This window comes from Mangifera indica, chromosome 11 (assembly GCF_011075055.1).
Source record: "Mangifera indica cultivar Alphonso chromosome 11, CATAS_Mindica_2.1, whole genome shotgun sequence".
Classification (NCBI taxonomy): Eukaryota; Viridiplantae; Streptophyta; class Magnoliopsida; order Sapindales; family Anacardiaceae; genus Mangifera; species Mangifera indica.
The window spans coordinates 17,012,376-17,037,990 of record NC_058147.1 but is presented as its reverse complement, the minus strand read 5'-3'; the positions used below and the strand labels follow the sequence as shown (position 1 = coordinate 17,037,990).

The window sequence follows — 25,615 nt, the reverse complement described above, 5'->3', positions numbered from 1 at the left end:
TGATGATTACATTTGCTTTATCCTAAAATAACAATTTCAATAATCAATTAACAATAGCTTTCCAACAAAATTAATCTTTTTTCTTTATAAATAAAACATAATAATCCCTATAATACACACAAAAATCCCAACAAGAATAATCTCCTTAAAATTTATGGATGATAAGGTAAAAATCAATTTGCCATCAGACTCTTTGATAAGAATTTAGGTCAAATGAATGCTAAAAAGAGAGCCCTTTTAATTAGGGTTTGCAATAATAATAATAATAATAATATCAATATTATAAGAAGATGAGAAACATGTATGTATACATATTTTTAGTGTTGATGTTTATGTTCCAGATCCAGAGTTTATAATTAATTTTTATTTGTTTTTGGAATTCAACATCCATTCCAATGAATACTTTAATGAGTCTATAAATAAATTAAATGAATGAAACTGTTTCACTTCCCTAATTAATTAATTTAGAGAAGTGGAAACACTTCATTCTTTTCTTTTGAAGAAATACAAATTATCTCTATATACGTGTAGCCTCCTTCCTTGTCTATATATTTATTATTAATTTTTATTTGTTTTTCGAATTCAACTTCCAATGAATATTTAATTATAATGAGTTGATCTTCTATGTCTATAACTTAAATGAATGAATGAATTTTTCAACTGTTTCACTTCCCTAATTAATTTGGAGAAGTGAAACAGTTTATTCTTTTCTTTTCGAGAAATAAAAATTATCTCTATATATGTATGTGTAGCCTTCTCTATATATAGATATATCAATCACACACTTCAATTCTTACTTACTAGTTAGTTATCAACTATCAAGAATGACAACAACAAATAGCATGCAAAAGCAAATTTTTTCACCGGAAGATGATGAAAAAGCTTTGGAGAATTTGGTGGTAGAAGACAGTTATAATAGTGAAGACGAATGTGATAAGGCAAAATCACAGAAGCCCTCCGAGGAAGAATCATCTGAGAGAATTTGGAGTGAAGATGAAGAAATTGCAATTTTAAAAATTGCAATCAAATTTTGGCATAAGAGAGAAGTTGACCCTGCCACCCAAGAGAGAGATTTTTTTGTTTTTTTACAGGAAACACAACAATTGATAGGTGAATTTACTAAAGACGAAGTGACAACAAAATTAAGGTTGATGAAGGAAGAATACGAAAGCAATTTGATTAAAGGTAAGAGTTGTTGTCATGCAAATAAAATATTAGAGTATTGTGAGAAGATATGGGGTGATGAGAATAATGTAGAGGAGATATTATTTATCAATAAAAAATATATTGGATTAGGAGAGAATATTGTTAAGGAAGCCATGAAATATATTGAAGAAAGTAAAATGATTGAGTTGATGCAACAATGGAAACAAGTTCAAGCCTTGGAATTTGAAATTCTCAAAAAGAGGGCTGCATTGGCAGAATATCAGACAAAATTGATGTTAGAGGAAGCAAATAAGCGAATGAAGAAAACGCTAGCTCCATCATCAACCTGAAGCAAAATTGGAATATTTCTCACAAGGAAGGGGAAGGTTTTATTTGTTTTGTTAGCGAAATCTGTTGATTTACTTACTTTATCAACTTGAAGAAAATTACTGTAATGTTTAATTTGTTTGCGTAAAAAAAAAAAATGAATGTTGAAAGAATAATTAAATGACTTGAATGAGATTTTGAAATGGCATACATTGGAACACGTAACAAGAAAGTATTTTTAAAGCATTATGCAACTTTTGATTTCCCTAGGCTCAACTTTCTGTCTTCTTTAAGCAGTAATAAGGATAATTATTATTAATTGGAAAGAGCTTAATTACCTTCCCAATGCAATGCAACCTCAAGCTTTGCCATCTTCTTAATAATTTATATATATATACATGTTGGCTGATTGTTGATAATTCTGAAGAAATACCCATTGATTTGAGTTGTGGAGCAAAGGTAAGCAATCTGGCATTTACTACTTGTAAAGTTTTCTTCCTTGTATGGTGATTTGTTTATTTATATTGTTATCGGGATGGACTTGAAGAAAAATTTGGTTTGCATAAAGGAGATAAAACAGTTTAACATTGACAACTCAGGCATAGATGAATCTGTTTTGAAGGAATTGTATGAAGTTATTGCCGCAAGTAAGAAGGCCGAGATTGAGAGCAAATTAAGGGAAATCAAAATCATGGAGATGGAGCTTAATATTCACAAGGCTCAAGTGGTTCAATATCAGACTAAATTGATCTTAGATGTTTACAGAAACCATTGTAAGTAAGTAGCTAGCTAGCTAGCTAGCTAGTGAGGGAACAAGTTATATGTGGCTACTATTTTATATATCATTTGAAATTATCTATCTATGTGGATGGAATCCATATCCATCTATAATTTTGAGTAACTTGCCCGTGTTCATGGTGAATGGCCATTTCTCATCTATGCCTAGCTAAAATAATGCCATCAAACTTCTGGAATTTAATACTTAATTTTGGTTATGAATGCTGGAAATGCAGCAGTAAATAATTCTCAAATTGAAGTTGTGCTTCTAATTTGATTAAAATGAATATGTTTGTGTAGCTTTATCATATTAACTTAGCAAGTGTAATATTTTATATTCAGACTGTGCCTTAGATATTTATTCCACAGGATCTGGATCAAGAGACCTGGTCAATTGAATACTGCTGCACAACAGCTGGTATTTTGCTTATCCATTCTCAATCCTTGGTGTTTAAAACTTAGTGTTATGAGTAGTAAATACCATTACATGGTGAACATACTAGCCTTTTCCTGTGCACATTTAGGCTAGGGTCCGGTAGTTTGGGAAATTATACTGAAATGCCAAGTCATATATGCCACGCTTTAGAGACGCTGCAAACCTCTAATTTCGCCAAAAGTTATAAAAAAAGATATTTGGTGGCAAAGCTCTTCGATCAATGGCTTGCCACTGCACATTTGACGACATTGCTTGGCTTGTGAGAGATTGAAAAACTAAATATTTGCAAATTTGTACCAGTGCTTTGATAAAAGAGTTGACCTCCTGTGGCTAGCTAAGAAAACATACATTGATTGTCAAAAATTTGTCATGTTGGCCAATAAAATCACCTTTCACCTGAGTGTATTGTGCATACAAACTACTGTTATTGTTGGAGGATATGTGTGTTGGATTTTTGGATCCCTATACTAACAATCTTTAGCAACGAAAACTTGTATGATAATAAAACTTTGACCACAAAAACCTTATTCCTAAACTCTAGGGGTTGTTATATATATAATTGAAAGAGTGTAATAATGTAAACTTGCGTTTGGAGACTCCTTCATATAAAGATCTTCTCCGAATTTGTCTCAAGCGCTTCCATAGCTTCTAAAACATTAGAAGGGCCTTTATTTGTCTACACGATTGCAACCACGAACATACATATGTGTGAATGTTGGTTTAGGGCGCTTGTTATTGCAAAAGGAGAAGATGTCTAGGAGCATTATCATTCATGGGTTTGTAAAAATGTTTCAATTTATATGAGACATTTTGATGACTGTAATCCCTTCTCTATATACTCCAACCCATGACTTAAGGTATTTGCAGTTTTGGCCTATTTCTTTATTATATATTAATTAAGCTTATTAATGTCTTTAATATTCATTCCTATTTATTATGTCACATTATTACATATCTAAATTGACCACTATTAGGGTGACCCAAGGTGATTCGCTACGTGCATTTACACCTTAATCTAACTTCCAATAATTGCATTCCAACCCTCAAACTTATGGATTATTATTGTTTGACCCCAAATATATTAATCATATATACTTAGGTCTAATAATGAGTAAGACATCGATCTATCATAATATGATTAGATTCATATTTACTTATTAATAAAGCTCACGATGTTTGAGTGCGATTCATTCTATATACAATAAATTCATTACCTTTTAATTATGACTATTAATCTTCTATTGTATATGACTCATAGGTTTTCTATTGTATTAGCAATGCATAAATTCGTGATCAATCTATAATCAGTCAGTTGTTTATTCACAAACCATGAGCGACTCCTAGAAGTACGTTATGGTTACCCTACTGATAAAGAATCAATAGAAAACTAATGTTAACCTTTCAATGGTACAGTTATTATGCATTCAAGTCATTTCATCAATCGATATTTTGTCAAGGTTAAGATATAAAAGTAGTGTCTACTTTATATTATCCTTGATATTAATGATACATCTCGTCTAATAAAATATTTCCCCATTAAGTTAATGTAACATCCAAGGGTGACAGAGTTATGAGGGGCATTCTTAGGGCATTGATAGTAGTGAAGGGCACGTTTGGGGGCGCAAGCGATATGCACTCGATCATGAGGGTATGTTTGGGGCGTCAACAGTAATGGGGGGCGTGCTTGAGGACGTGGACGATATGTGCTCAAGTATAGGGGGCATGCCTAGGTCATCAATAGGTGAGATGATGGGAGAAGCGATATCACGAGGAGTAGATGCTCTATCTCCTAATGAGGAGAATGTCGAGGAGAAAGATTGTAGAGCCAACATTCCCATGTACCCAACAACATCGACATACCATAATGTGGCCTCATTATTTTTTACAGGCACGATGGGAAATTGACGTCATCATGTTCATTAAAATATATCAATAAAAATTTTTTGCAAGTTGATTACTAAATTAATTAAGCAATCAATTAATTGATTAAGAATTATTAGCCACATCACCATTGAATATTTGTTCCATATGACTCCATCTTGGGATTTCTATTGTCTGCCATCGAAACATGCAAGAACACATATAATAATCAAAACATTCCACTCAGACAACTAATGTGTCTAGTGTCTCATATATCCGAAACTACAATATCAACATTAATGTTCAAATTCCACAAATTACCACTATAGTAAATAATTTTTTTTAGCTATCAAAAAAAAGTATCAACAATGATACACTTGGAATGTAAGTGGGAACCCATAGATTTCATACTTCTCCATATTTTTCGATGTATTGGAGCATAATCTCTCAATGGACTTGCACATAGAGTGGTGGGCCATCTTTCATACCTGTACACCCTACAGGGAAGAATTGAATCAGTCTAAGCAATCAACCAACTGAAGATACTTTTTTTCATTTGTCATTCCCCAGTAACGCCATATGAAGATAATACAATATTGCCAATATTGACAATGTTGGTACAAGTCCCACCCATACATGGTAACCATGTACATTATATGGGAGGAATAATTCACACCCATACATGTACATGCACAACTCACACAAGATGTCTTTTGGTCAATGCATATATTCCCTAATCAATTCCTAATGATTTTTGGCATTCAACCTAAAATCATAGGATCACAACATCAATCAATCCTATCATTTGCTTACTTTGAATATCAAATTAGGTAATGTAGGATTTGAGTCAATCCAACTTAATTCTACCCATTTTTGCAAACACCTTTAGCCTTTAGGATTATTACACTAAGGTTCCAAAATACAATAAAATATATTTTAGGTCCATATATCCTTATAAGATTCTAGATTTTCCATCCAAAATCAGAACCAAACTCAACTTAGACAATCCTCATGCCTCTAGAATTCATCAACTCTTTTTATGTGTGACGTATAGGCTCCTCACTAAATCAATAGTGTTCAAATTCGCATTAGGCTTTCGATCTGACATTCGTTTGGACATATATCAAGATTGACCTTTAGCAAAACATCATGACTACTCGATTAGTAGAGGTCAGCATGTGACTTCTTTTAACCTGTCAATGATATAGTTAATCGTACAATTTGATTTTTTCATCATATGATAACTCTTTAAGGCTAAGGTGCAAATTAAGTGTCTCCCTTAAGATTCCATGAATTATATAGATTGATTTTTGTCAATGACTAGATAATATTAAATCGAGCATCAATTCAATCTTACTCTCACCACAGATTTAATTGGTCATTAACATCCATCAAAAGACCCTAATTGAGATATCAACTTTCATGCTCGAGAGTGACAAATCCTTTATTAATCCATCAAAGCCTTTATACAGATCTCGATATGGTCAATTACTACCTTTCTAACAATCTTTTGATCGGACTACGTTAGACTGATGTCAAACTATATCAATCCTTATATAAGATGGTTCGGTGACCTTAATTCCAAAGATCACATGTACCTTTCCGTATAGGTGTACAAGATGGTCCAACAACCTCAAATCTAAGGATTACAAACCTATCCAACAAGTAAAATTTATACAATAATGTTTATCAATAAAAACAAAACATCCATCCAAAAAGGAGTATCATTGGTAGTAACTTTCCATATCTCAGTGTGGCCTAGAATTATTTATCAGGTTATTAAAAATTAACCAAATTTTTAGGGGGTTATATGAAATTGGCCAACACCTTAAACGCTAAACAATATAACGAACAAATTCTATATGAACAAAAATGCCCCCTATAGATAAATCAATTTTTTAGTCCATTATTGCCATTTTCAAAATTTCAGTGTAGTTTTTATCACAATTCTAACCAAGAAACCGATTGAAATTTGTCCATATTCAACTTTCAAACCTTATAAGACATATTTGTCATCTATCTTCTTCATCTTCTCAATCGTGTTTCTCAACCATATTTTTGGGTTTATGGTTTGAGATTAGTGTTTTTGGTTTAGTGATAGGATTGCTTTTGTGATTAAGTTGTGAATTTTTTTGGGTTCGTTAAGTTTTGAATCTATTTGTAATAGATTGAGTGGATCTGCATGGGTTTAGGGTTTAAATTGATGAATTTTGGCTCAAAAATGAAGTTCAATGTATATGTACTTTGAATTTTGTACAATATTTAACAGATTTGTTAAACTTTGAGAAGGGGGTAAGTGATAAATTTATTAGCTAAGAAGTGTTGTAATTTGTCTACATAATGTTGAGATGTCTAAAATAAAATTTATTAGCTAAGAAGTTTTGGGGTGTATATGCAACATTTATAACCTAGGAGTGCTAAAAAATTTTCCCACTAATGTTTACGCTGTTTGCAAGAAATCTTTTGGTTTTTTCTAAATAAAGTTTAGCTTGAAGAGGATAAATTATCAATGTATAGGATGTTTGGTAGCGTAAGTGCTAGGTATTAAGCAGTTTGAAGGATTTTTGATATTTTATATTTTAAAGGAAGAAAATTTGAAATTTTTTTTATTTTCTTACTTTTTAATGATTTATCATAATTTTTTGGATAAAATTTGAATTTATTTATCCTGTTAATGTTATTAACTATTTTTTATAGAATTTGTTTTGTTGTATTAGTCCATCATTGTATACAACTCTACGAGGAGTTATTATTGTTAATCATAGTTTTAAAATCGGATCAGATTGATCAAATTGTGAACCAGTGGCTTAAATGGGTTTAGTAGAAAAAACCGTTTTTGTTAAATTTTCATGCTGAACCATGGATAAACCGGCTAATGGTCTCCGGTTCAGTGTTTCTGCCGGTACATTCCTGGGCTGGTTTAGTATAATCTGGAAAATGAAAGCAAATCCTCAAAAATATTTCCTAAACAACACATGAAAAGGAAACCAGGTCCTGCAACCCTAAACAAAACGCATCTAACCTCTTAAAAAATTCTTGCATTTTACACTGTGAACTGTGAAATTCTTGCATCCAACCTAGTGGTGTCAATGGGTTGGGTCAACTCTGGCTCGACCCATCGGGCTAATGGGTCAAGCCCGAGGCCCAAACAATAATGGGTCTTCGGGCTAGGTTGGCCCATTGATATATAAAGGCCCAAGGCCTGACCCATATAATAATGGGCTTTAATTGGGCCCAGCCGACCTATTTAATCAATTTTTTTTAAAAAAATTTAATTAAAATTTATAAACACAAATTATTTTTCAATTATTAAAACCAAGAACAATATCCCGAATATTTTATTTATAATTTCTTACTTGTGACGGAAGAATACCGTAATTACATAATGAAAAATATTATAAATTGATAACATAATATAAATTAATTAATTTACATATTGTATAAATTACAAAACATAACTCATATTCTATATCTAAATCTCTGAATTCTTCAAAGATAAAGAATTATTATTTGCGAATTTATATATTTTATAATATTTTGTAATGATAAAATTAAAGTAAAAATGAAATTATAAATATAAATAATTATTATTTATGAATTTAGATATTTTTTGAAAGAGAGTTAATGAAAGAAAATGAGATTGAAAATGTAATGAAATAATTGAGATTGAAAGATTAAAAGATTTGTAAATAAAAGTGAAAATGAAGGAAAATAAAATGAATTTATATAAAAAATAAATAAATTAAAAAATTAAAGAAAAAAAGATAAGTAGAGGCCAGCAGAAGCAGATTCTGCCTCTGCCTTGTGGCAGAAGCAAGGCAGAAGCTTTGCTTCTCCAAGAAGTAAAAAAAAAAAAAAATTATTTTTATTTTTTATATACAGTATTGGGCCAGGTCGGGCCGAGTTAGCCCATGGGTTTAATATTAAAGCCCTAAACTCGACCCGATAGGCCCATGGGCCTAGTCCGGTATGCTATAATGTCGAGTCGAGTCTTCTTGTGCTGGACTTTTTTTTTGTGCTTCGAGTCGGGCCTCCATTTAGCCCAACCCAATTGACGTGTCTAATCCAACCGATGGAATAATTCAGCTCTCGCTGTCGAAAATAATTCTTGCATCCAATTGACAAAATTTCTTCTTACTGTAAATATTTGGAATATTTGTTGTATTTTGATTCATGACTGTTGAATATTCGAAATATTATTGCATCCAGCTGACAGAACATTGATGACTAGTTAGTTAACAATATGCGCTAACTACATTAAGGGGTCGTTTGGTTCCAGTTTTTGAAGATTACCTTGGTAATCTATCTTTTATTCTCTTGTTTGGTTTGTTAGTAATAAAAGATTACAGTAATCTTCTATTACTAATGCTGACGTGACAGGTAATATAGGTGGTAATCTGATTACCACCTTCACCTTAGGTATTTAAAGATTACTAAGGTAATTTTGATTTTATGATAATTATATTATTATTTATTAATTTTTTGAGACAAAAATAAATTTATTTATAATTAATATGACAAATAATATAAAAATATTTAAAAAAAATTATATTCAAGAACATTTAAATAAAATAATTTACTAGTAATCTTTTATTACCTTTAACCAAATACAATAACTAGTTATACCTACCAAATTTTATCAAACATAATAATTATTTATGCCCAATAATCTTTTAAGTAATCTATTTTTAAGGGAATCTTTCTATTTTGGTAATAAAATATTACCCAAACCAAACACCCTCTAATACTTGCAGGGATTGGTAATGTTGAATAATTGTTGTATTTTAATTATTGAAAATGGTATTTTTAGTGTTAAAAAACCTTGCATTTGATAGATTTGAGACAAACAAAATAGTATTTTCAATATTTTAAGAGTTTTGACTATTCTTAAATTCACCATGGTCTTTAAGAGTTTTAAAGTCTAAAGAAATATCAACCAAATGATGTCAATAATTGACCTATATAGGATTTTGAAATTTGGCTAAAGTTAATTGAATCCTTTTAGTCAATTGATTTAGCCTGTCAACCAACCTTCATCTTAATCTTTTTATATTACGGTCGAATCCTTATGTTTTTGGTTGAATCCATTTATTACAACAAGAAATTGTAAGTAAACTATAGTTTTTGGCCCAAACTCATGGATTCAATATAAATAATGTTGGGACAAAGCCCTAAACACACACTAAACCATAATTTTATGTATATATATATATATATATATATATATATTATTTTCTTGATCTAATCTTGGGTTCAAAAACCTGGGCCGGGTCTTTGAGAGCTTTTGCAATTATTATTAAATCATTGACGTAATAGTCTTTGGTTTCTCCTAATAGTAATTCCTGCTCTTTACAACTATTTGTCATCCTCACAACCAAAAGAGGATTTTGGTTCTTAATTCCAGTGTAATCATAAGAATGGACATCTGGGTAGTGAGGGCTCCCCTTCCTCTTTGTGTAGGAGCATTGAATTTTAATAATACGAGTTTCCATTTGCATTTGCAGCAGAGAAAGAGATTTAACATTATCACTTCTTCAGCTGCTACCAGTATGAGTACCGGTGTATTGGATGTTAACGAGATACGAAAGAGATACAAAAAATGGCAATGGAAGGGCCAGTACTCTATTAACTACTTGGTTTCTTCTAACCCTAATTCACTTTCCAATTCTTCCCTACTTCTTGTTCATGGCTTTGGTGCCTCTATTCCTCAGTGGCGCAGGTTACTTTTCATTATCATTATTTTATATGCTATTAATACCATCCACACGTTTCGTTATCCGGATACAACATATCTATCTATCTATCTATCAACTAAATTAGGACTTTTCTATCAGGAACATTGCCGTACTGGAAAAGAACCACACTGTTTATGCCATTGACCTTCTTGGGTTTGGTGCTTCAGATAAGCCTGCAGGTTTTTCATACACCATGGAAACATGGGCTCAGGTAACCTACATTATATCCTGCCTCATATATATTTTTGTTCTCTTTATCTGTTATTTGGATAATGGAGTTTTATCTTATTGGAAAGTTGTTGGTTATTTGTGAGAGTTCTGGTGACAATTCTTTGAGTCAGGGAAATTTTTTTATATCTCTGAATGATTACATCAATTTCTTACTATCTAATTAACCTTGACTTATTGTATCCAGTTAATATTGGATTTCTTGGCTGAAGTTGTTCAGAAGCCAACTGTGCTTATAGGCAACTCTGTTGGAAGTCTTGCTTGTGTGATTGCTGCCTCAGGTATGATTGGTTGCAAAAAAATCAGTTGCTCCTAAAATCAGTCTTTTTATCATCTAGAGTTTTGCATTTATGCTTATTTTACTTTCCCCTACTAGTGTCTGGTCAAAATCTTGTTCAAGGGCTTGTGTTACTGAATTGTGCTGGTGGCATGAACAATAAGGCGATTGTTGATGATTGGAGGATCAAGCTGTTACTACCTTTGCTTTGGTTCTTTGATTTTTTGTTGAAGCAAAGGGGAATTGCTTTGGCAATCTTTGAGCATGTGAAACAAAGGTATTATTAATTGGTACATCATCATCCAAGCCAACGATCATTATTCTAAACATAATGGCTCTGTTATGCAGAGATACTCTTAGAAATGTTTTACTGTCTGTGTATGGAAATAAGGAATCTGTGGATGATGTCCTGGTGGAGGTATATATTACTGTTTTATCATTGCCATTTTAATCTAATCCCTCTCAAAACATCTTCTCAGGATTCATCCATTTACTTGAAAACTGCAGATCATTAGAGAACCGGCAAATGATGAAGGGGCAGTTGATGCATTCGTTTCAATTGTGACAGGGCCACCAGGGCCTAACCCAATGCAGTTGATGCCATCAATATCCTTACCAGTTTTAGTTTTATGGGGCGATAATGATCCATTCACTCCCCTTGATGGACCTGTTGGTAAATACTTCTCTTCTCTTCCTTCTCAACAATCAAATGTAAGGCTATTTGTGCTGGAAGGAGTAGGACATTGTCCTCATGATGACAGACCCGACTTAGTCCATGAAAAACTTCTTCCTTGGTTAGCTAATTTTCCTGCTTCACCTGGGACTTGACATCTCATGCCTCAGGAATTTACATTTTTATTAATTGATTTATGGAGGTTTTAAAGCACTTATCTTGTTGTAAAAACCAACTACAGTGTATATGTTTTGTTGTTTTATTACTTGAGCCTTTTGTGGTGCTATAGAGAAAGATGCTGGGGCAACCTCGAACCTGGAACTTCAATGTATAAGTTAGATAATCACACCAGCATGCTTAACAAAAACTTAAATTTATGCTTAAAGAATGAGGGTTGGATTTGATCCGGTTGAGCCCTAACAAGACCTGTATTGAATTGAAAAGAGTCAATTTGAAATCAACAAATTGGGGTTTGAAAACAATTTAATTTTGGATTCGATTTAACTAAGTTGAACTTGAATATTTGAATAATTCAAACTTGATACGTTTATAAAAATGAGTCCCATTTTTAACTTGAATTTGATTTGTTAGATCTAAACTATGATTCAAGCTTAACAAAAACTTTTATGTTGAAAGTGCCTAAACCGTTTTCACTTGTTATTAATGATTGTAGTTAATATTAGGTACATATCATCAATTGTTAAATATGTCATTGTTAGATAGTTCATAGATTCATTTGTTCTAATTAGGTTTATTAATTGGGTTAAGCAAACCTAAGGTCTAATTGTTTTGTACGAAAAAATAGTTTTAGTTTGAAATGAATTCAAATATCAATTAAGCTTGGACAAAAAAAAAAAAAGAAGAAGAAATTTCTCATTAAATTGTTGGATTCGGCCTTAACAAATTCAATTCAAGCTCGAGATCCAATAAGACTAGAAAAGTATAATAATTGCTAATGTGTATTAATGTTATATTTAGATAATGTTTGATAATTTATTTTATGTTTGAAATAGACTAAATTTGAAATAAGTTTAAATACTACACACAAGTGTAATTAAGCCTAGAGGTTTTTATTTTCCAGGCTATATATATATATATATATATTTATTTATTTATTTATTCGATGAGATTACAAGATTACTTTAATTATATATTTTTTAATTGTTTGACGCCCGCATTAATTTGATCTCTAAAGCTTTTGTTTTTTGGGTTTTCAAGTGGGCGAGAGTTTTATGATTGTTTATTTTTTATTGAGTTATGTTTTACAGGTTTTTTAAATTGTGGGGATATTATAAAAAAAAAAAAAAATTGATATGCTTACACATTTTTATTATACATTTTATTAACTAAACATTTTATTTCAAACGTCTAACAATTAGAGGTTTAAAATAACTAGTAAGTGACCTCGTTTATTTTAAGATATCTCATATCTTTCGATTTTCTCTAGGTATGTTTTCTATCTGATTTCAAACACATCATAAACAATCATTTCACATAATTAAGTTTTATTTTTTAGATAGTATTATCAGCATCTACCTAATTTGACTGAACAAATAACATTATTGAAGAATAAATTCTCATTTCTATAAATCAAATAGTTTGTTTACTATATATTAGTTGGTTTTTAATTTTGAAAAAAAAAAAAAACATAATATAAGGGGTATGAATAAATACTAATCTAGATTAGGATAAATTTTATAAAAAAATATTTGTAAAATATTTGCTATTTAGTGTTCAAAGGTTGACGACTGAGATTTGAATTCTTAAGGTTAAAGATAATGGTACTTCGAGAATTATGTTAGATTTTGCGATATAAATGTTTAATCAATAAAATGAGTGGTAAAAATGTATACGCGAGCCCAAATAATAATATAATTTTTTTGAATATCCTAGATATTTTATAGTTTTTTAAAGTTACATTGGTAAACCCAAACCTAAAATAGACCCAAAACATGTTTGAAATTTGATTCAATTTAATAAACCATGTTTAAACTAAAATTTTGATATTTGAAACCTGAGCATATAATTTTTTTTTTTTTTTTTTGTTGGGTCAAGGTTAGAATAAACCAAATCAAATCCAATTCAATCCCTGTTCAAAGAATCAATAATTTCATTATTCTGGATGTCCAAGGGCAATTATGTATTATCACGACAAACCTATGAATATTGACCTTATTTGCTTTTATTCTATCAAAAGGCTAGGGAGGGAAGAACAATATTACAAAGCAAGACCACTACTAATTGAGTGCTTGAAGTCTCTCCTCATTAGCCTGCCTTTTCATTGATCGTCTTTACAAATGTCATACATGAGACTTTGACTGCAAACACTCTCACTAGAAATTATGATAACAAAATTACTTTATCAAGATCTCCATGCAGTGAGTGAACCATATTATATCAAAGTAGAATGGGCTGGGCTGGACTGGACTGAATTGGACTGAACTGCGGTCGGTCAGATATGGGTTGGGCTTAAAATGACTACTTGTATATTCTTGTCTTTGGTAAGCACCTCTGCTTTTCAGCGACCACCCTCTTGAGAAGTTAATGGCTTTAGCCGCTCAATTTCTAATCCATTTTCCTAGACTCGGAATCAGAAGAAGCTTCTCTTTTCCGTCTTGTCATAATCGAAACGATGTTGGTAGTTCATTATTCTTCTCTAGTAGCAGTTTTTCCGCCAAAAAGAATTATTTAGAATTAAGTGATGAAGAATTGATGAGAGAATGCGAAATGAACACATTCAAAGCATCGGGTCCTGGTGGCCAGCACAGGAACAAGCGAGAATCTGCTGTTCGTCTCAAACACTTACCCACCGGTGTCACAGCTCAGGCCGTTGAAGATCGATCGCAACACATGAATCGTGCTTCAGCTTTAAATCGTCTTCGCACCCTTTTAGCTCTTAAAGGTTGGTAATTGTTTTCTATTTTTATTTTATTTAATTAATTAATTTTTTCAATTTTATTCTTGTAATTGACAAGTGTCTTTTCTGATTTGACTGAATTGAACTAGTCAGGAAAAATGTAGATCTTGATACATATTCACCACCGCAAGAACTACTCCAAATTCTTCCACTTAAGTCCACAATTAGGGGATCAGAGTGCGGCCATCAAATTGGACCTAATAATCCTAAATTCCTTTTGGTACACACTATTCGTTTTTTTTTATTTCAATATTTTATATTGGATTAGTCTATTTCTTTTATTTTATTTCAATATATTATATTTGAGTATTTTTTTTTTTTTTTTAAACACAAATATAGCTTATTTAATCTAAATTAGACATATCTTGAACAACTTATGAGAATAATCTTATTGTTGATTATAATCACATTTTTAGATAAAACTAGTAGTCTTAGCTTTTTCTGAATTATTTGATTTAATAAAATTTTTACATTTTAACCCAAAAGCCAAAGTATTAACCATATTGAACATTTTAACACAAATAATTAACCTCTTAGATTAATTGTCAAAAATCACAATTGGATTATGATTATTCATAATTGAATAATTATAATTTGTTTCAAACATGTAAGAATTGATTATCATATAATCTATTATTTTGATAATCATATAATATATAATCATAATTCAATAATAATCAGCTGTGCTAAACAGATATTTAATCCAGCGGACTTGGATGGGAAGTAATTTCTAGTCCAAATCAACAGTCACAAGTTTATGTAAAATATTTGTGTTACAATGAATAGCTTAAACACTCTACTATTTGTTTGAATAATTATGATTTCAACATCAGTAATGTGTATCTGATACATGAATATGACACCATGAACTTTAATTTATTGCATTAATTTATTTATTTTCGTTGCTTTAATCACATAATATCACATCTGTTTGTATGTAGTCTTTGTAAGTGTAGTATCTTTGTGTGATATTATTTTTTATTTATAGGGAATGCAAGCTCTACTTGATCTAGTTTATGCAGTTGAGGGATCTATATCAGAGACAGCTAAGTTAGTGGGGTAAGCAATCTAGTATCGCAAATGGTGAAAATGGTGTTAATTTTTTTTTTTTATGCCATTTTATATTTAGCATTGCACTTGTTTACTGTTTAAGTTAAAATAATAATATTTGTTAAATATGGAAGGTTAAGCACTGGTGCATTGTCACGATTGATACTATCTGATGATTCTCTACGAATGGCAGTGAATGAGTTAAGGATTTCTAAGGTATGATATTTAGGAGTATTATGAAAGCTTTTATAGTGATTTTCCATTCTAGTGTCCATCAAAGAAAAATTGTTTTCATGTGTAGTAAGTTTTGATTTTTTGGTGATCGGGGGGAATCCTGCCTGACTTCAGTAAACCTTCCGAGGTATAATGATTGGACCTATAATCATTATGCTGGGTAAGTTAGAGTTTTGTTTTGTTGTGGTCCATAACTATTCGAGCCTAAGCTAGTCGGTCCAAAATTCTTTCACATGAGGGAGGAAGTTCATGTTATTCGAACCCTGGTCTTTCATAAAGGGATCTTTTCACTTCACTACTTAAACTAACCCTTAGGTCTCACATGCAATAAGTTAACTATGCTTGATCTTCTTGTGACGTTATATATGGGTGATGAAGTAGATATGGCTTTTACGAGCCAAAAGAAGTAAGTATGGGACTAGTTTTAAGTTTCTTACCAGGATAAGGGTTCTTGCCTCAAGTCTTTTAAGTGTTAGGATGATAGTGCAAAGGAAAAATTTATTATTAAGCATTGTTCAAAAGAAATGGGGAAATGTTACATCATCTTCTCTAACATTTACATAACTTTTAGAGAGATAAATTCATGTTATGTTGGAAGGGCTTCATTGGCAGGGACAAAACATTGGGCATGTTATTGTCATGCTCAGTATAGAGTTATTGAAGGAAGATGAATTTTAGAGCATTAGAGTGAAGTAGGAGAAATGAGGGTAATTTTCTCATCAGAATATTTGAATATCACCACCACCAAGCTCTAAATAACTTACATTAAGTTAAATTAAGAAGTTGAACAAAAACCAAAGCAAACCTTTTCCTTTCCTACATTTCTCACCACCAATCTGCTTATATTGTTTATAGAAATGTCATTTACTAGATTTTATGCCTTAATTTTTAATCTTTTCTAGTTTTTTATTGTTCCTCTCTCAAGCATTTCACTTCCATAGGATTCTCCTAAAATTTTGTTCATATTCTTAGTAAGACATCTGTACCCATTTCTTTAAATGAAAAGGAAAGTTTTGGAATATTTAATTCCTTAAGGTGTCATTGTAGTGGAAGTATATATTTTAAGATGATACTAATTTTGAAATGTTCTTAACATGCGTTTGTCAAACCCCTAAATATTCAGGCGGAATGAGTTGGCTAAGCGCATACCAGGCTTAGTGTCATAGATGTCAAAAATTCAGTCTGCCAGTGGTATGAAAATAATGCCTATGATGTAGTCAAGTGTTCTTGAACTTGGGTTAACAATACTCAAACACGAAAGGGCGCAAACAACAAAAGTACATGAATGTGTCAATAATTGCAGTGCATGTCTTCGAAATTCATCAAGTAAATAAGGAATAAAGAAAACCCAACCTTTTATTGATTACTCTCAATCATGTTATCAAGACTTAATAAATAATAGTAATAATAATAAATATTGATTATGATAATACTAAAGATAATATTGATTAAGATATTAAATGATAAGATAATAATTGAGATTTAAATTTGAAGATTAGAATATCATAGAAATGTAAACTGTAAACTGTGACATGAATCCAGTTGTAATCCAATCTATGCAATTATATAAGCCAATATGAAATTACAGCGCAATGTTATACTGCTTGGGTTAATATTTACAAATAACATTTTCAATACAAACAACAGTTTCTGGGTTCCCGGAAAACTGAAGTGGATTGCTGCAGAATTGGTTACTGCTGTCTTCCTCAGGTGTGGCATCCTCTGAACCTTATCAGAAGACATGGTTGAACCTTCTTGCATACCCATCAGGTTCCTTGTAGATGCCAACTCAACCATAATAACCCATATTAACCATGTGTTAGGTACCTGGGCAAGAGTCTCCCACTGGAAATGTGTTCCCTTGCTATTTCTCAATCTCCTGCACTTTGTAGTTCCTCTCTTCACTTCTTACATAAGTTTTTCTTTACACAAAATTTGCTGTCAAGACTGTTTTTCCAGAATACAAAATTTTCATAAGGTTTCAGCAAATTTTAGGCGGATCGAGTGGCCCAGAGCTCTCCTCCAATTTCCTGAACTTTCTCTGAATTCTCTGGTGCCTCTTCTCGTCCTCTCTCTTTTGTTTTATTCTCTATAGCAACCGTGTTGATTCCTGCAGTGCCATGTTCTCCAACAACTTGCCAATGCTATCTCAACAATATTTATCCATTCCCATGCAATCCACGCAAACTAGGTAGAGCACTCTTGGCTACCCAATCTAGTAACCAAGCTGCGGGTTTTGCTTGTAACTTTTACGTCAACCACTTTCTTAAGCTAGTCAGCATTGTCTGTGGCATATGAGACCTCAATCTAACACCTTAACATGCTCTAGCTAACCATAACCAGTAAGTGCACGTAGTTCTGCACAACCTTTAACAAGCAGTCTCACCAGTATTGACTTGGTTTGTAGCGCACTTAACCATATCATTTAGCCTTAATATTTTAGGGTGTAACAAACTGATGTCAACGTAGTGGTTGACACTACGAAATAAATAATTCCTCTGCTTTGTGTTTCACTGCATAATCCAGGAAAATCTTAATGTAAGAAGGAAAATATATGTTGTTTGATTTTTATTAGAGGCATAATTTATTTTGGAAAAAAATTTTAAACACATTTATCTATTCATAATTAGTTGGTAGCATTTAGGCCTTCTGTAGCCTTCAAAACTTGACAAGGAATGAAAATAAAAATTAACAAAGTATTCCACCATACCTTTTTCAGTGCTCCCTCCCATGCTCATTTAGTTGACTAATAAAGGATATTATGCGATTTAATATCAGTTAGGAACTTAACACATATATTATTAATATTTAAAATATCAAAGTGTTGGCAACTAGAGGTGTTTAACTCATTCTAAGACAAATAAAGGTGTCTTTCCTTCCAATCATTCAAAAGTTGCCCAAAATACCAAATTGCAATAATCTTCTCTTATTTTTTTCCATCTAACCCCCTACTTTATAATACCTTAATCTCATCCCAATCCTTATCAATCAAATGTCAGATATTATTCAAATCAATCAAATATTACCTAAACTAAATATTATCTAAATTTAATATTATATTATTAATTAAAATCCAATATTAGTTTCCTAATTTGTGTAATATTATATTCATTAATAGTAACTTATTAATATTATTTTTTAATTAATATTATTTGTCTAATTAATATTGTCTTAACATTACTTGTCATTTTTTAAATCATTTTATCCTCAAGGTGGGTAAAATAAAAAATTTTTGTTTTTTCAATTTTCATCTAATCAGCTCAAATTTTCTTTTTCATCTTTACATTTCTTCCTGCTCAATTTGGAAAAACCCTACCTATTGTGCTAATATTCTAATTGCCACTAATGATAAAAAGGTTAATCTTGTACTTCCATATATTTTTCAACGTCATTTTTGTTGATCCTTGCCCAATGCATCCCTATCAATGTCTCATTTTTTTTCTTTTTTTTTTAATTTCATGTTTTTTTCTTCATTCATCGCTAATTTATTCTTTGTCACCAATTGAATTAGATCACTAGGTGAACAAACTGATTCAAACTACCGGAACTCGCTAAAATCTGTCAATTGAACCTCTGTATTTGTTGATTCTAACTCTTGGTTGTCGTTTTCAACCAATTGATATTTTCGTTCGCTATCCATCATCAACTTAATAATTTCATTGTAATTAGCCAATTTTTCATTGAAGTCTATTATCTCAATCGAATTAGTTTCTTTTCTCATCGCTTGTTATACACAATCAAGATATGTCGTCAGTTGATCCGTCTTCATCCTCTAATAGGTATTCCATGACTTGCATTTACCGTCATAATTCGGTTCTACCTTATTTTCACAATGGAGGCAAATTCTATTTCTACCATTGCTCGAGCTTCCAGTTTTGTTAGTCATCAGATCTTCATCTTATATGATATCAAGCCTCTACATCCTTATAATCGTGATGCTTTAATATCAGTTTTTAGAAATAACATATTTATTATTAATATTTAAAAGATAAAAGTGTTGACAACAAGAGATGTCTACTCTTCTTAAAGTAAATAGAGTCGTTTTTTCCTGTCCATCAACCTTAAGGCTGTCCAAAAATAGCAAATAACAATAATTTTTTTTTTTTTTCCATTTAATCCCTCCTTTATAATAGTCTAATCTCATCCGGATGCTTATTAACAAATACCAAATATCATCACATAAAATATTATTCAAATCAATCAAATATTATCTAAATTAAATATTATCTTAATTAAAATCTAATAGTATCTTCCAAATTCATATACAATATTATATTCATTAATTTTAACTTACTAATTAATATTATTTTCCTAATTAATATTGTCCTAACATTATTTTGTTTGTTATAGATATCACCGATACTTGAGATATTATATTATGACTTGACTTGTTGCGTTGAGGGCAGCTGAGATTTCCTTACCATTGCAATTTGGCATCTACTTTGCTGACTAATAACATATTTGAAAGTAACTTTACAGATTAATGGTTCCTATAATCTTCAATGCCAGCTTGCCCCACTAGAATTCCTTTTTTCTTCCCTTAACTTTGTCAATGCAATTGATAAAAGTAAGTAAGAAAAGTGTGTTGAGATATCTATCTTTATTATGAACGGATAGTAAAGAGAAAAATGTTTGAAGTTAAAAATTAAGAATTTATCTTCATTTATTTGGTAAAAACAATTGTTCTATTTTTTTCATTTTCACTTCATGCTATCTTCATTGACTTGACCAGCATTATTTTTAAAAAAAAAAAATCTTTACTTTGTTTACTGCAAATGTGGAACACTGACAAATAATTTTGCGATTGTGCAGGGCATGAAGCCTCTTAAGTAGGATTTCTCGTCCTCTTCATTTTTTTCCATCTCTGTATTGTGTTAATGTACATATAATCACTATCTCCAGGTTGAAGCTACCTGTTCACTCCTTGAAATTCAATTGCTTGATTTTCCAGAGAATGAATGACACCTTTATGCATCCATTTTAAAGTTTACTGTTGGTCTTAAGTCCCAAATGCAGGCCTAGGCTTGTATTAGCATCAACTGGTAGCCTTTTTATGCGGATTCAAAAGTTGAAATAGAGCAAGTTGATGATTTTGTTAATGCTGAAACTATTACCTGTAAATTTCCCTGCTTAATTTTATGCAAACAGGGAGATAAGAGATGAAATTTTTGAATTTTTATTTTGTCTCCTGTACTAATTTTAAAAGCCATTCACAAAGATTGCAAGTTGGGGCTGGGGTTTGATCTAAGGCATTATCTTGCTTTAGCAGAATATCTCTGAGAAACCATCTACCAAAGAATATTTTACTGCTTTTGCGATGTGTGATAGTTGATGTATGTTTTTGAATAAAAAAGTCAAAGCAAAGATGAGGCCTCAATAAATTCCTGGTGCTCATGACTTGACTTGTGTCGAGTCAGAAACATCTTAAGTTATCGCTGTTTTGCCTATAGGATACGGCAATAATTCGAATTAAACTTTTAGTTTGATAATTTGATTTGAATTTGATTTGATTTTTCTTGTGGTGATATTGTTTATTTTATTGGCAATATCATTTATTTCGTCAATTATATTTCAATGACATCTCTAGCTAGTTTGAATGAGTTGGCTAATATAGATTTAAGCTTAAGTCAATTCATATTCGGGTTTGACTCAGCACAAGTCTAATTAAACTAGTGGCTCAACCACCAAAGAACAAAAGCCAAAATTCAACATTAAAAAGTATTAATGTATTTTGATTTCACTAATAGGAAGAGAGTTTGATGCGGGAGGAATCATATTCTTGAAGAATGAGGTTCTTTCCTCCACCAAAAACCCCTTTTGCCTTGTTGACTCTTTGTTGATGTAGTTTATTCATTTATATCTAAAACCAAAATGTTATTTTTGGAGCCTTGTAAAGCACTCTTTGTTATTAATAACAACCAGTTGACCATTAAAGTAGAATTGTTCTTGCCCATTATTTGATTGATTCTAGTTTTTTAAAGAAAAGAATCCTTCGATTTTAGTGGTGTGGCCAATGACCACATTTCCCCAATGTTTGAGAGAGATTTTTAGAATTGAGTTGAACTTGTTTACAGCGAGTAGATTGAGTTGTAAATAATTTGTGTTTTTCTAATGTGATAATTTTGCATATAAACCCTTCATCATATCTATATAAACCCTCTCACTCTTATTCTCATTACATATACTTTTTATATTACTTAAACAATCATTCTCGTTCTCATTTTTACTTAATATCAATTACTACGGGTTCGTTCGGAAGGAAAAAATTCGTATTTCTGAATTCGAATCGAAAAAAATTAATTCGTGAAAATTACATTGAAAATAACATGTTAAAAATAAATAGATATATTGAAATACTCTAGAATTTCAATAATAAAAAAATCACTCAAAAATCTAAAAAAATATATATGAATTTCAAAAATTACACGTTCAAATAGCTTATGAACGAGAAAATCGATCTAAAATTTTATAATTACATCGTAAAACGTATCTAAAAAAGCACATCGTAATTACAAATGTAAAATTTGAAAACTACATATAAAAAAAGTCTAGCCCGGTCACAGACAAGCTCAAAATCATAAAAATCAAAAATCCTAAATTTGATAAAACAAAAAAAACTGTATAATACACATTGAAACAGTTTTATTTTGGCCTCCAAATTTGGCACAACCAGCAAAGCTAGTTGTTGTTATAGAGCTCAAAATGAGCTTCGCATTGATATATTACAGGCCCTGTAACTCTTTATGGATCAAAAGTTATGGTCGTTCAAAGTTTGTCTCACATAGGCTCTATAGTTTTAAAAAGTTAATTTCCACCCAACCCACGGTTTTCACGGACTGCCCAACGGTTCAGTGTAAACTTTCCCACGGACCCCAGTGGATCTCCCTCTCTTCCCCTTCCCCCTAAAATTTTAAAAACGTTAAATTTTTCTCCCACCCCACGGGCGCCCGTGGGAGGTTACTGCAACGCTGACAGATCTAATCCATTTTCCAACCAAAAATCGTCATTTCAGCCTTTAATTTCAACACAAATCAAATATACACATCCAATAACACAAAACCCCTCAAGAAATTCAAACAAAACAACCAAGAATCAAAACATTTTATATATTGTTCAAAATCGAAACCCTAAATATTCAAACCTCAAAATCTCCCTCAAATCTCAATAATCCTAACAATAAATTGATTCAAATAAGAAGTGAGATGATATACTATCTTTATTTGTCATTTTTGATTGTCGAAAAACATGAAAAGTTGACGAAAAAGATGAAAACCCGTTACTCCCGTGGGAGACTTGTGGGAGATTCGAATTTTCTCTGATTTTGAACAGTAAATCCCTAGGAAATGTGGGGTTTATATATAAGGGCAATTTGGTCATTTCTCAAATTGAGGGCATTTTTGCTTAAACCTTAGAGTTTTGGATAATTTCGCTTGAGACCCTCTAGTTTTGGACATTTATTATAATTTTCCTTGATAATATCTTAAAACCATGGCTACACATGTCAAATTTTATTGAATTGAGTTGACAATCAAATTTAAGTCAATTCGAATCTATCTCTAACCATATATACTCTTTTAAGAACAAAAAGTTATGAACAAATAATTTAGGAGTGACAAATTGATGGATTACATTGCTAAATTCCATGTGAACTATATAACTAGTTTGCACCCTACAAGGATGTTTTGATGATAAGGTCTATATTATATAGCAAATTAATTAAGTATTCAAGATATAAAGTCTAAAAGAACATTCTGACATGTTTTTAAAAATAAATAATTAAGTAATGTAGATTTGATTTGATTCCTCAATCCTCCATGCCTCTGTCGTTCCTGTTATATATATATATATATATATCTCACTCTCTCAACTTCACCTACACATTTTCTATCATGGGGGTCAACATTCAAGGGAAACTCCGCCTTGCTCTTGGCTCTGTTAAAGATCATGCAACAATTGGCAAAGCTATTATGCTCCACAACTACGATGGCCATGGCAAAGGCTTTTCTGATATTGAAATCGCTGTTGTTCGTGCCACTGGCCATGATTATGCCCCTATCCATGACAAATACATGCACGAGATCCTTTACCTCGTTACTAATTCTCCTGCTTCTATTTCTTTTCTTGCTGAAAGGATCTCTCGTCGCCTTCTCAAGACTAGAGACCGCCTTGTCGCTCTCAAGACTCTTCTGCTAATTCATCGTCTTCTTCGAGGAGGCAATCGCTACTTTGAACAACAGCTTCGTAATGCACATCTTTCAGGCCATCTTCAACTCACTACTGCCTGCTTTATTCGAAATTCAGATCCTTCAGTTTGTTTTCTCCACGAGTATGCTGCCTATCTTGAAGAAAGAATGGGATGGGTCATCAACCAAGCTGGGAAACTTGAACCTGTTATGTCTACCTTTGAAGAGAAATCCACGGATACCCTTTTTCGTAAACTTCCAAGGTGTCAGGTTTTCATAGACAAGGTGTTGAAAAGCTCATCATTTGATTTTTTTCCTTGTGATAATTTAATTCAAACGGCTATGATCAACACCTTGAAAGAAAGCTTCCAGGTTTATATGGCGTTCAGTGAAGGTGTTGCGGCTCTTGTTAATATGTTCTTTGATTTAGCAAGACCGGCAAGAGGTTTAGCTTGTGAAATACTCAAGAGGGCTTCCACACAGAGCCAAGAGCTTCATCATCTCTACGAGAAATGCAAGAAATATATTGAGAATAAAAATTTAGAATACCCATCAGTCCAAATCATCACTATGGACCATGTTCTTGCCTTGGAACAATGTTTAGGGTGTACAAACAGCTCTTATTGGCGCCCTATATCAACCAAGATTGACACAACACCTTCAATTTTGAATTGTTTAACAAGATTGACAGACAAGAATAAAGAAAAAGGTGATGATAGTTTGCCGTCAACTCTTTTTTCATGCACCTTAGAGACTAAAATAAGCAAAGTATGGGTGGTGTTTGAAGATGAAGAAGATTTCAACAAACCTGGACTTCTCAGTGGCGCACTCAGTGACCTTCCTGTTCATCATCAATCAAATTCCGGGACTGGAGAGATAACCAAAACTTGTACTTATTTAAACCCCTTTGCAACTTAATTGAGAAATTAATTTTAATGAAAGCATCCATAGTTTGCTAAGGCATGTGCTTGAATCACAACTTTTCATTTCATGTATAAACTTATAATTTTTTGTCTATAATCTCATGTTGTGTTTTGTTGACAACAAAATATCAAACCTAAAATCATCAATATTAAACTTGCCATCACTAAGAAATAATGGTCCTTTTCTAGGTAGGACTAACATCAATAAAGCCAAAAGAATGTTCGTATCCATATATTTTGTTGATGCGATTTCTCGTTACTCATTGATATACACAATTTAAAGTCTTTTGTGAAAGTAAAATTTTGCAAATGAACAAATTGTATAATCTTTTGTGTACAACCTGAAGTAGCAGACTATGATTGAGTGATATAAATTTTACTTTTTCTCTCACTTTAAAGTCATTCAATCAAATGCTAACACATCAGATTGTACATAAAAGATTATACAATTTATTTGTATATATAGTATCACTTCTTGTGTAAAATAGGCTATGGTAATAGCGATTGCAGAATAATAAGATTCTAATATGTCTATTATTGTGTAATTTGTATGTAAAAGTATAATTTAACGAACAAAAAGAAAAAGACATAAGATTTCAATGTAGTTTGGTCCGATGGTCAAAATAATATTTATAGAATTACTAAAGAAAAATTATATTCAAATTAGGATAATTAAGGATTAATAATCTTAGTAAGATCAATTCCAATAGTTTATTTTTTATTTCAATTTAACTAAAAAAAATATTTACAATATCAAGAAGGTAAAAATAGTTTCTTACTGCTTTTACGATTTGTAGAAGATTTTGAATAAATTGTTCATTCAGTATCGCTAACTTAAAGTTGTCAGAT

The 25,615-nt window shown here is 31.5% G+C and overlaps 4 protein-coding genes across 4 annotated transcripts; all 4 read left to right on the top strand.

Moving 5' to 3' along the window:
* Positions 1–824: 824 nt before the first annotated feature.
* Positions 825–1,496, top strand: LOC123228797. Its single transcript, XM_044654244.1, has one exon. It carries the CDS (start codon positions 825–827, stop codon positions 1,494–1,496), a length of 672 nt encoding a protein of 223 aa, XP_044510179.1.
* Positions 1,497–9,824: 8,328 nt separating this feature from the next.
* Positions 9,825–11,753, top strand: LOC123228962 (pheophytinase, chloroplastic). The gene is made up of 6 exons (XM_044654492.1): positions 9,825–10,265; positions 10,381–10,492; positions 10,697–10,790; positions 10,886–11,063; positions 11,135–11,204; positions 11,294–11,753. The coding sequence occupies exons 1-6, from the start codon at positions 9,964–9,966 to the stop codon at positions 11,612–11,614; spliced, it is 1,077 nt and encodes a 358-aa protein (XP_044510427.1). The 5' UTR covers positions 9,825–9,963; the 3' UTR covers positions 11,615–11,753.
* Positions 11,754–13,962: 2,209 nt separating this feature from the next.
* Positions 13,963–20,638, top strand: LOC123230127 (peptide chain release factor 2). The gene is made up of 5 exons (XM_044656256.1): positions 13,963–14,361; positions 14,466–14,596; positions 15,365–15,435; positions 15,561–15,642; positions 20,473–20,638. Exons 1-5 carry the CDS (start codon positions 14,004–14,006, stop codon positions 20,491–20,493), a joined length of 663 nt encoding a protein of 220 aa, XP_044512191.1. The 5' UTR covers positions 13,963–14,003; the 3' UTR covers positions 20,494–20,638.
* Positions 20,639–23,540: 2,902 nt separating this feature from the next.
* LOC123230096 (putative clathrin assembly protein At1g33340) lies at positions 23,541–24,822 on the top strand. Its single transcript, XM_044656216.1, has one exon. It carries the CDS (start codon positions 23,550–23,552, stop codon positions 24,759–24,761), a length of 1,212 nt encoding a protein of 403 aa, XP_044512151.1. The 5' UTR covers positions 23,541–23,549; the 3' UTR covers positions 24,762–24,822.
* The last annotated feature ends 793 nt before the right edge of the window (positions 24,823–25,615 follow it).